Raw genomic sequence first — 13,458 nt, 5'->3', positions numbered from 1 at the left:
ACCTGGGAAAACACCATTCTAAACAGCACACCTGGGAACACACCATTCTAAACAGACCACCTGGGAAAACACCATTCTAAACAGCACACCTGGGAAAACACCATTCTAAACAGCACACCTGGGAAAACACCATTCTAAACAGACCACCTGGGAAAACACCATTCTAAACAGACCACCTGGGAAAACACCATTCTAAACAGCACACCTGGGAAAACACCATTCTAAACAGCACACCTGGGAAAACACCATTCTAAACAGACCACCTGGGAAAACACCATTCTAAACAGCCCACCTGGGAAAACACCATTCTAAACAGCCCACCTGGGAAAACACCATTCTAAACAGACCACCTGGGAAAACACCATTCTAAACAGCACACCTGGGAAAACACCATTCTAAACAGCACACCTGGGAAAACACCATTCTAAACAGACCACCTGGGAAAACACCATTCTAAACAGACCACCTGGGAAAACACCATTCTAAACAGCACACCTGGGAAAACACCATTCTAAACAGCACACCTGGGAAAACACCATTCTAAACAGACCACCTGGGAAAACACCATTCTAAACAGCCCACCTGGGAAAACACCATTCTAAACAGCCCACCTGGGAAAACACCATTCTAAACAGACCACCTGGGAAAACACCATTCTAAACAGCACACCTGGGAAAACACCATTCTAAACAGCACACCTGGGAAAACACCATTCTAAACAGCACACCTGGGAAAACACCATTCTAAACAGCACACCTGGGAAAACACCATTCTAAACAGCCCACCTGGGAAAACACCATTCTAAACAGCCCACCTGGGAAAACACCATTCTAAACAGCCCACCTGGGAAAACACCATTCTAAACAGCCCACCTGGGAAAACACCATTCTAAACAGCCCACCTGGGAAAACACCATTCTAAACAGCCCACCTGGGAAAACACCATTCTAAACAGCCCACCTGGGAAAACACCATTCTAAACAGCCCACCTGGGAAAACACCATTCTAAACAGCCCACCTGGGAAAACACCATTCTAAACAGCCCACCTGGGAAAACACCATTCTAAACAGCCCACCTGGGAAAACACCATTCTAAACAGCCCACCTGGGAAAACACCATTCTAAACAGACCACCTGGGAAAACACCATTCTAAACAGCACACCTGGGAAAACACCATTCTAAACAGCACACCTGGGAAAACACCATTCTAAACAGCACACCTGGGAAAACACCATTCTAAACAGCACACCTGGGAAAACACCATTCTAAACAGCACACCTGGGAACACACCATTCTAAACAGACCACCTGGGAAAACACCATTCTAAACAGCACACCTGGGAAAACACCATTCTAAACAGCACACCTGGGAAAACACCATTCTAAACAGACCACCTGGGAAAACACCATTCTAAACAGCCCACCTGGGAAAACACCATTCTAAACAGCCCACCTGGGAAAACACCATTCTAAACAGACCACCTGGGAAAACACCATTCTAAACAGACCACCTGGGAAAACACCATTCTAAACAGCACACCTGGGAAAACACCATTCTAAACAGCACACCTGGGAAAACACCATTCTAAACAGCACACCTGGGAAAACACCATTCTAAACAGCACACCTGGGAAAACACCATTCTAAACAGCACACCTGGGAACACACCATTCTAAACAGACCACCTGGGAAAACACCATTCTAAACAGCACACCTGGGAAAACACCATTCTAAACAGCACACCTGGGAAAACACCATTCTAAACAGACCACCTGGGAAAACACCATTCTAAACAGACCACCTGGGAAAACACCATTCTAAACAGCACACCTGGGAAAACACCATTCTAAACAGCACACCTGGGAAAACACCATTCTAAACAGACCACCTGGGAAAACACCATTCTAAACAGCCCACCTGGGAAAACACCATTCTAAACAGCCCACCTGGGAAAACACCATTCTAAACAGACCACCTGGGAAAACACCATTCTAAACAGCACACCTGGGAAAACACCATTCTAAACAGCACACCTGGGAAAACACCATTCTAAACAGCCCACCTGGGAAAACACCTGGGAAAACACCATTCTAAACAGGGTTCTACAGCTGCACTATCGAGAGCATCCTGACCGGTTGCATCAACCCCTGGTATGGAAACTGCTCGTCATCCGACCGTAAGGCTGTACAGAGGGTAGTGCATACAGCCCCCAGTACATCACCGGGGCCAAGCTTCCTGCCATCCAGGACCTCTATACTAGGCGGTGTCAGAGGAAGGCCCAAACATTTTTCAAAGACTCCAGCCACCTTCTCTCTGCTACCCCACAGAGCACCAAGTCTAGGTCCACAAGGCTCCTTAACAGCTTCTACCCCCAAGCCATAAGACTATTTACATTGACCACCCCCCCTCCCCCCTTATTCTACACTGCTGCTACTCGCTGTTTGTTATCAGTGCATAGTCCCTTCACCCCTACCTACATGTACATATTACCTCAATTACCTTGACTAACCTGTACCCCGGTAAATCTTTTCTTAACTCTCATTTTCTTAAAACTGCATTGTTGGTTAAGGACTTGTAAGTAAGCATTTCACGGTAAGGTGAATACACCTGTTGTATTCAGTGCATGTGACAAATAACATTTGATTTTATAGGCTATGAGTTCTATGAGGTCATTTCTTTAGCCGCCAATGAGATCTCACATTAGTTGACTTTTAGCTTTGAGATTTTCAACATTTTAATTCAGATTTTTTATGATTATGATTTTGAGAAACTGAACGGTAGAACCGGTTAGGATAAATTGTAAGCTTCCCCAAACTCACCCTCCGCCTTTGAAGTCTTTATAAAAGAATTTGCCTCCCCATTTCCCTGGTTGGATTCTTCCTACAGGCTACTTTGATGCGAGGTAAGACATGCCTCATAATATGAAATAAAACATTCATGCCTACTGTCTCCAGCTGACGTTGTAAAGTGGTGAGTGACTCGCTGACGGCCTGTTGCCTGAAATGTGAATGGAGGCGTGCCTCAATTAACAGTTTGAGAAATAAAAATAGATATTTTTAATCGTGCACCAAAACAGTTTTTTTAATACGCCGTTGCTTTTAGAATGATTGCATAATGAATGGTCTTGTAAAAGTTCATGGTTTATGTAGGAGACATCTACTACAGTGGGATACCATAAAAAACAATTGAGAAAAACACATCCCATTTTAACATTAAAATAGCTGTTCTATTATTCAGTCTACAGTAGCAGTCAATGTGTGGTGTTCAATGTAGGACCTACATTCCACGAGAATTGAAAATAAACATGCAGGCCTTGACATTAACCTGTTTATCCACTTGTCCTTCAGACAAGCAGGTGACTGAACATGTTGTTTGAGGCAAGAAACCACTTTACAAAATAAAATGTCTTGTTATTCCCATACCATTATTACAGAGAATCAGACAAATTATGCTTCCCTCTGCAGGCAGAACCTAGGGTAACAGAACATAGAGTAACAGAACCTAGAGTAACAGAACCTAGAGTAACAGAACCTAGGGTACTAGGGTAACAGAACACAGGGTACTAGGGTAACAGAACCTATGGTAACAGAACCTAGAGTAACAGAACCTATGGTAACAGAACCTAGAGTAACAGAACCTAGGGTACTAGGGTAACAGAACCCGGGGTACTAGAGTAACAGAACATAGAGTAACAGAACCTAGAGTACCAGAACCTAGAGTAACAGAACCTAGGATACTAGGGTAACAGAACATATGGTAACAGAACCTAGAATAACAGAACCTAGAGTAACAGAACCTAGGGTACTAGAGTAACAGAACATAGAGTAACATAACCTAGAGTAACAGAACCTAGAGTAACAGAACCTAGGGTAACATAACCTAGGGTAACAGAACCTAGGGTACTAGGGTAACATAACCTATGGTAACAGAACCTAGAGTAACAGAACCTTGAGTAACATAACCTAGGGTACTAGAACACAGGGTACTAGGGTAACAGAACCTATGGTAACAGAACCTAGAGTAACAGAACCTAGCGTAACAGAACCTAGGGTACTAGGGTAACAGAACACAGGGTACTAGGGTAACAGAACCTATGGTAACAGAACCTAGAGTAACAGAACCTAGGGTAACAAAACCTAGGGTAACAGAACCTAGAGTAACAGAACCTAGGGTAACAGAACCTAGAGTAACAGAACCTAGAGTAACAGAACCTAGGGTAACAGAACCCAGGGTACTAGAGTAACAGAACCTAGAGTAAGAGAACCTAGGGTAACAGAACATAGAGTAACAGAACTTAGAGTAACAGAACCTAGAGTAACAGAACCTAGGGTACTAGGGTAACAGAACCCAGGGTACTAGAGTAACATAACCTAGAGTAAGGGAACCTAGGGTAACAGAACCTAGGGTAAGAGAACCTAGAGTAACAGAACCTAGGGTAACAGAACCTAGAGTAACAGAACCTAGAGTAACAGAACCTAGGGTAACAGAACCCAGGGTACTAGGGTAACAGAACCTAGAGTAACAGAACCTAGGGTAACAGAACATAGAGTAACAGAACTTAGAGTAACAGAACCTAGAGTAACATAACCTAGGGTAACAGAACCCAGGGTACTAGAGTAACAGAACCTAGAGTAAGGGAACCTAGGGTAACAGAACCTAGGGTAACAGAACATAGGGTAAGAGAACCTAGAGTAAGAGAACCTAGGGTACTAGGGTAACAGAACCCAGGGTACTAGGGTAACAGAACCCAGGGTACTAGAGTAACAGAACCTAGAGTAACAGAACCTAGAGTAAGAGAACCTAGGGTAACAGAACCTAGGGTAACATAACCCAGGGTACTAGGGTAACATAACCCAGGGTACTAGGGTAACAGAACCCAGGGTACTAGGGTGACAGAACCCAGGGTACTAGGGTAACAGAACCCAGGGTACTAGGGTAACAGAACCTAGAGTAACATAACCTAGGGTAACAGAATCTAGAGTAACAGAACCTAGGGTAACAGAACCTAGGGTAACAGAACCTAGGGTACCTTGGGTCTGAGCTTTCTTTTTCTTCTTCCTCTTCTGTGGTGGGACTTCCTGTGGTTCAGGGGTCAGAGGGACCGTCTCTGACTGCCTCCTGCTGGCCAGTCCCTCCATCTCAATACCTGGCTCTGGAGGGCTGCCTGGGTAGCAGACAGCAGAACACCCTGAGGAGGACACTTCATTCAGTACACAGACATGAGTTGGCAAACCAGTAAAGTAGCAGAATTGTGAAAACTTTTAGGATTTTATGGAATTTTCTTAACATGTAAAGTAAAAAAATATAATAATACATTAATATTAATATTGAAAATAGAATGACAAAGCAGTAAAACATTATCCTAAATATAACCAATCTACTTAGTGAATACGGTTCCATGTTTAATATGTTTCAGCATAAAATATCATATCAATGTTTACACACTTTAATTTATTTTAACTCAGATGTGTGTTGATGATCAGTTTTGTGTCAATAGTTGGAGGAGTTCAGAGTTCATTGGAAATTATGTCATCCCCAGCAAACCGGGAACATTCCCCTGACATTAGTTACGATTCCCATTAAGTTCTAGTTAGGGTTTTATGTAACATTGGGATGAAAACATCATCTATATAACAATATATATGTTTTATGATTTACATCAAGGCTGCCCAACCCTCTTCCTACCTTCCTGTGCCCAACCCTAATTTAACACACCTGATTCTACTAATTAGCTGTTCAACAAGACCATAACTAGCTAAATCAGATATGCTAAATTAGTGTTGGACTGAAAACCTACAGGACAGTAGATCCCCCCCCTACCTTGTCACAACACAACTGATTGGCTCACGAATTAACTTTTAACAAGGCAAGTTCCAGGTGACTACCTCATGAAGCTGGTTGAGAGAATGCCAAGAGTGTGCAAAGCTCTCATCAAGGCAAAGGGAGGCTACTTTGAAGAATCTCAAAAATAAAATATATTTTGATTTGTTTAACACTTTTTTTGGTTACTACATGATTCCATATGTGTTATTTCATAGTTTCAATGTCTTCACTACAATGTAGAAAATAGTAAAAATAAAGAAAAACCCTTGAATGAGTAGGCGTGTCCAAACTTTTGACTGGTACTGTACGTCAACAATGACGAGCCACCAGGTACAGATAACCTTGAAGGGACACTATTGAGAATGGTAGCAGACTATTGTCACCCCTAGTTGCTATATCTTTAACCAAAGCCTAAAGGAGTGTGTCCCCACAGGAAGTTAAAGTAATTAAAGTGCCTGAAAATAGTAAAGCACCCTTTGCTGACTAACAGCCGTCCAATCAGATTGCTTCCTGCTGTTAGTAAAATGGAGAGAATTGTCTTTGACCAAATGCAATGCTGTTTTTTTTCAGAGAACAAGTTAACTACTTACTTTCAACATAGAGAACGGACACTCAACTTGTACTGCACTGACTCAGATGACTGATTGGTTAAAAGCTTCTTTTTTTTAAACAAAACAGAGGCGGGGGTGCCCACTTTGTTATCGTTTGAATTGCAGATTGGCCCTTTAAGCATAGTGTGTATTCCTTATCAACCCACCTTCTGGGTCCTCCACGTCACCCGCTTCCTTCTTCCATTTCTTCTTCTTGGTTGATTTGGTGATTGGCATCACGTCTGGACGGATCAATCAAATTTGAATAAGGTTTTAGAGTAGCTATCTCTCATTAACATACATATATTGTGAACCTAGAGTAATATACATTAACATAATTAACATACATTAACATAATCAACATACATTAACATAATTACCATACATTAACATATGCATTAACATAATTAACGTACATACCCATATAAGGTATCTGAGGGCAGTGGTACAATAGACCTTGCAGACACCTGAACAGACTTAACAAATGTCTATGCAGTCTATCTACATTGAGTGGACAAAACATTAGGAACACCTTCCTAATATTGAGTTGAACCCCCCACCCCCCCTATGCCCTCAGAACAGCCTCAGTTCGTCGGACTCTACAAGGAGTTGAAAGCGTTCCACAGGGATGCTGGTCCATGTTGACTCCAATGCTTTCCCACAGTTGTGTCAAGTTGGCTGGATGTCCTTTGGGTGGTGGACCATTCTTGATACACACGGGAAACTGTTGAGTATGGAAAACCCAGCAACGTTGCAGTTCTTGGCACAAACTGGTGTACCTGGCACCTACTACCATACCCTGTTCAAAGGCACTTAAATCTTTTTGTCTTGTCCATTCACCCTCTGAATGGCACACAAACACAATCCATGTCTCAATTGTCTCAAGGCTTGACAATCCTTCTTTAACCCCGTCTCCTCCCCCTTCATCTACATTGAGTGATGTGGATTTAACAAGTGACATCAATAAGGGATCATAGCTTTCACCTGGTCAGTCTCTGTCATGGAAAGAGCAGGTGTTCCTAATGTTTTGTCCACTCAGTGTACGTATGATATGTACATCTTCTAGTAAGTATGTTGTATAGACCGTCTGGTAAACAAAGAAACGTGTCTTTCAGAGTAACAATACAAGACAGACGACAAACACAGACAGACAGACGACAAACACAGACAGACAGACAGACAGACAGACAGACAGACAGACAGACAGACAGACAGACAGACAGACAGACAGACGACAAACACAGCCAGCCAGCCAGCCAGCCAGCCAGCCAGACAGACAGACAGACAGACAGACAGACAGACAGACAGACAGACAGACAGACAGACAGACAGACAGACCTACTCACCGGCTCTGTCTTGACTGCGTTCGGCAACAACCATGAAAAGAGTCCAGAGGAGAAAACACCAACAACAGTAATATCAGATACAAATCTGTCCCCTTTCTGGCTTCCCTCTCCGACCGTCTCCTATGGTGTTTATCCACTGTACTATCTCCTTGCACTGAGATGAGACTGTCTCTTCTCAGAAACAGCTTAGCTTGACCCGAGGATAAGCAGGTTGGTTGTGACAGCCTATTGGTTGGCTGTAAGCAGGTTGATTAGGTTGTGACAGCCTATCGGTTGGCTAGCTGTCAAACCTGTACCAGACCCGTAACTGATAGAGAACACAATGAGTGTATTAACCAGGTAAACCAGGTCTATGATAATTACCTCCTCCCCATTCCACCTACAGAGAGGCCAACTCTACCTGGGCTTCAGAGAGAAAGAGGAGGGGGGAGGCAGCTAGCGAGAGAGAAGGGGGAGTGAGAGAGAGAGAGAGAGAGAGAGAGAGGGGGGAGAGAGAGAGAGGAGAGGGAGAGAGAGAGAGAGAGGGAGGGGGGAGAGAGAGAGAGGAGAGGGAGAGAGAGAGAGGGAGAAAGAGACAGAGAGAGATCGAGAGAGAGGCCACTAGCCCACTAGAGCCATTTAGGTCTATAGGAAGTGATCCTATTATCTCTCCTATAGTCTGCTTCTCACGTATACAAGGGCTCAATGACGACACTATGGTGACATCAGGTGACACCACGAGGGTGGACCACATCAACTGACACTACAAGGGTGGACCACATCAACTGACACTACAAGGGTGGACCATATTAGATGACAATACGAGGGTGGACCATATTAGATGACACTACAATGGTGACATCAGGTGGCACCACGAGGGTGGACCATATTAGATGACAATACGAGGGTGGACCATATTAGATGACACTACGAGGGTGGACCATATTAGATGACAATACGAGGGTGGACCATATTAGATGACACTACTATGGTGACATCAGGTGGCACCACGAGGGTGGACCATATTAGATGACAATACGAGGGTGGACCATATTAGATGACACTACAATGGTGACATCAGGTGGCACCACGAGGGTGGACCACATCAACTGACACTACAATGGTGACATCAGGTGGCACCACGAGGGTGGACCACATCAACTGACACTACGAGGGTGACACTATGAGGGTGGACCATATTAGATGATACTACGAGGGTGGACCATATTAGCTGACACTATGAGGGTGGACAATATTAGATGATACTACGAGGGTGGACCATATTAGCTGACACTATGAGGGTGGACCATATTAGCTGACACTACGATGGTGGACCATATTAGCTGACACTACGAGGGTGGACCATATTAGATGATACTACGAGGGTGGACCATATTAGATGATACTACGAGGGTGGACCATATTAGATGATACTACGAGGGTGGACCATATTAGCTGACACTACGATGGTGGACCATATTAGCTGACACTACGAGGGTGGACCATATTAGATGATACTACGAGGGTGGACCATATTAGATGATACTACGAGGGTGGACCATATTAGATGACACTACGAGGGTGGACCATATTAGATGATACTACGAGGGTGGACCATATTAGATGACACTACTATGGTGACATCAGGTGGCACCACGAGGGTGGACCATATTAGATGACAATACGAGGGTGGACCATATTAGATGACACTACAATGGTGACATCAGGTGGCACCACGAGGGTGGACCACATCAACTGACACTACAATGGTGACATCAGGTGGCACCACGAGGGTGGACCACATCAACTGACACTACGAGGGTGACACTATGAGGGTGGACCATATTAGATGATACTACGAGGGTGGACCATATTAGCTGACACTATGAGGGTGGACAATATTAGATGATACTACGAGGGTGGACCATATTAGCTGACACTATGAGGGTGGACCATATTAGCTGACACTACGATGGTGGACCATATTAGCTGACACTACGAGGGTGGACCATATTAGATGATACTACGAGGGTGGACCATATTAGATGATACTACGAGGGTGGACCATATTAGATGATACTACGAGGGTGGACCATATTAGCTGACACTACGATGGTGGACCATATTAGCTGACACTACGAGGGTGGACCATATTAGATGATACTACGAGGGTGGACCATATTAGATGATACTACGAGGGTGGACCATATTAGATGACACTACGAGGGTGGACCATATTAGATGACACTACGAGGGTGGACCATATTAGATGATACTACGAGGGTGGACCATATTAGATGATACTACGAGGGTGGACCATATTAGATGATACTACGAGGATGGACCATATTAGATGATACTACGAGGGTGGACAATATTAGATGACACTACGAGGGTGGACCATATTAGATGACACTACAAGGGTGGACCATATTAGATGACACTACGAGGGTGGCACCACATCAGCTGACCGTTCGCTGACAACACCAACACAATACATATGTAGGGTACAAATTGTCATTTTGGATCATGTCGGTCAGAGAAAATAAATTACGCTGAGTTGTTTTAAGATAAAACTACTAACCTGGACATGGGAATAGAACTACTAACCTGGACATGGGAATAGAACTACTAACCTGGGCATGGGAATAGAACCACTAACCTGGACATGGGAATAGAACAACTAACCTGGACATGGGAATAGAACCACTAACCTGGACATGGGAATAGAACTTCTAACCGGGGCATGGGAATAGAACGACTAACCTGGGTCTGGGAATATAACTACTAACCTGGACATGGGAATAGAACTACTAACCTGGACATGGGAATAGAACCACTAACCTGGCCATGGGAATAGAACTACTAACCTGGACATGGGAATAGAACTACTAACCTGGACATGGGAATATAACCACTAACCTGGGCATGGGAATAGAACTTCTAACCTGGGCATGGGAATAGAATAACTATCCTGGAAATGGGAATAGAACCACTAACCTGGCATAGGAATATAACCACTAACCTGGGCATGGGAATAGAACTACTAACCTGGGCATGGGAATAGAACCACTAACCTGGACATGTGAATAGAATAACTATCCTGGAAATTGGAATAGAACCACTAACCTGGGAATGGGAATAGAACTACTAACCTGGCATAGGAATAGAACCACTAACCTGAGTATGGGAATAGAACTACTAACCTGGGTATGGGAATAGAACCACTAACCTGGGCATGGGAATAGAACCACTAACCTGGACATGTGAATAGAATAACTATCCTGGAAATTGGAATAGAACCACTAACCTGGGAATGGGAATATAACCACTAACCTGGGCATGGGAATAGAACCACTAACCTGGGCATGGGAATAGAACCACTAACCTGGACATGTGAATAGAATAACTATCCTGGAAATTGGAATAGAACCACTAACCTGGCATAGGAATAGAACCACTAACCTGGGATTGGGAATAGAACTACTAACCTGGGCATGGGAATAGAACCACTAACCTGGGTATGGGAATAGAACCGCTAACCTGGGCATGGGAATATAACTGCTAACCTGGGCATGGGAATAGAACCACTAACCTGGACATGGGAATAGAACTACTAACCTGGACATGGGAATAGAAGTATTAACCTGGGCATGGGAATAGAACTACCAACCTGGGCGTGGGAATAGAACAAATAACCTGGGCATGGGAATAGAACTACCAACCTGGGCATGGGAATAGAACCACTAACCTGGGCATGGGAATATAAACACTTACCTGGGCATGGGAATAGAACAACTAACCTGGGCATGAGAATAGAATCACTAACCTGGGCATGTGAATAGAATAACTATCCTGGAAATTGGAATAGAACCACTAACCTGGCATAGGAATAGAACCACTAACCTGGGCATGGGAATAGAACTACTAACCTGGGCATGGGAATAGAACCACTAACCTGGACATGTGAATAGAATAACTATCCTGGAAATTGGAATAGAACCACTAACCTGGCATAGGAATATAATCAATTAACCTCGGCATGGGAATAGAACTACTAACCTGGGCATGGGAATAGAACCGCTAACCTGGCCATGGGAATAGAACCGCTAACCTGGCCATGGGAATATAACTGCTAAACTGGGCATGGGAATAGAACCACTAACCTGGACATGGGAATTGAACCACTAACCTGGGCATGGGAATAGAGCCACTAACCTGGACATGGGAATAGAACTACTAACCTGGGCATGGGAATATAACTACTAACCTGGACATGGGAATATAACTACTAACCTGGACATGGGAATAGAACTACTAACCTGGGCATGGGAATAGAACCACTAACCTGGACATGGGAATAGAACAACTAACCTGGACATGGGAATAGAACCACTAACCTGGACATGGGAATAGAACAACTAACCTGGACATGGGAATAGAACCACTAACCTGGACATGGGAATAGAACTTCTAACCTGGGCATGGGAATAGAACGACTAACCTGGGTCTGGGAATATAACTACTAACCTGGACATGGGAATAGAACTACTAACCTGGACATGGGAATAGAACCACTAACCTGGCCATGGGAATAGAACTACTAACCTGGACATGGGAATAGAACTACTAACCTGGACATGGGAATATAACCACTAACCTGGGCATGGGAATAGAACTTCTAACCTGGGCATGGGAATAGAATAACTATCCTGGAAATGGGAATAGAACCACTAACCTGGCAAAGGAATAGAACCACTAACCTGGGCATGGGAATAGAACTACTAACCTGGGCATGGGAATAGAACCTCTAACCTGGACATGTGAATAGAATAACTATCCTGGAAATTGGAATAGAACCACTAACCTGGGAATGGGAATAGAACTACTAACCTGGCATAGGAATAGAACCACTAACCTGGGTATGGGAATAGAACTACTAACCTGGGTATGGGAATAGAACCACTAACCTGGGTATGGGAATAGAACTACTAACCTGGGTATGGGAATAGAACCACTAACCTGGGCATGGGAATAGAACCACTAACCTGGACATGTGAATAGAATAACTATCCTGGAAATTGGAATAGAACCACTAACCTGGGAATGGGAATATAACCACTAACCTGGGCATGGGAATAGAACCACTAACCTGGGCATGGGAATAGAACCACTAACCTGGACATGTGAATAGAATAACTATCCTGGAAATTGGAATAGAACCACTAACCTGGCATAGGAATAGAACCACTAACCTGGGATTGGGAATAGAACTACTAACCTGGGCATGGGAATAGAACCACTAACCTGGGTATGGGAATAGAACCGCTAACCTGGCCTTGGGAATATAACTGCTAACCTGGGCATGGGAATAGAACCACTAACCTGGACATGGGAATAGAACTACTAACCTGGACATGGGAATATAAGTATTAACCTGGGCATGGGAATAGAACTACCAACCTGGGCGTGGGAATAGAACAAATAACCTGGGCATGGGAATAGAACTACCAACCTGGGCATGGGAATAGAACCACTAACCTGGGCATGGGAATATAAACACTTACCTGGGCATGGGAATAGAACAACTAACCTGGGCATGATAATAGAACCACTAACCTGGGCATGTGAATAGAATAACTATCCTGGAAATTGGAATAGAACCACTAACCTGGCATAGGAATAGAACCACTTACCTGGGCATGGGAATAGAACTACTAA

General features: G+C 43.9%; 1 protein-coding gene across 2 annotated transcripts in view; it reads right to left on the bottom strand.

The window, feature by feature from the left end:
- Positions 1–13,458, bottom strand: part of tmem237a (transmembrane protein 237a) — a 79,301-nt gene that overhangs the window by 19,780 nt on the left and 46,063 nt on the right. Inside the window, exons 1-3 of one of the 2 annotated variants that reach the window (XM_071340049.1) lie at positions 7,759–8,118; positions 6,580–6,654; positions 5,029–5,187 (exon numbers count right to left, since the gene is read on the bottom strand). In XM_071340049.1, coding sequence (XP_071196150.1) covers positions 5,029–5,187; positions 6,580–6,654; positions 7,759–7,792 — 268 coding nt within the window. In that variant the 5' untranslated portion in view covers positions 7,793–8,118. Of the gene's footprint in view, positions 1–5,028; positions 5,188–6,579; positions 6,655–7,758; positions 8,119–13,458 lie in introns of those variants that run through there. The other variant, XM_071340050.1, reaches the window with a different exon arrangement.

The sequence above is a fragment of the Salvelinus alpinus genome, chromosome 14, assembly GCF_045679555.1.
Source record: "Salvelinus alpinus chromosome 14, SLU_Salpinus.1, whole genome shotgun sequence".
Classification (NCBI taxonomy): Eukaryota; Metazoa; Chordata; class Actinopteri; order Salmoniformes; family Salmonidae; genus Salvelinus; species Salvelinus alpinus.
This window is presented reverse-complemented; position numbering and strand designations above follow the sequence as displayed.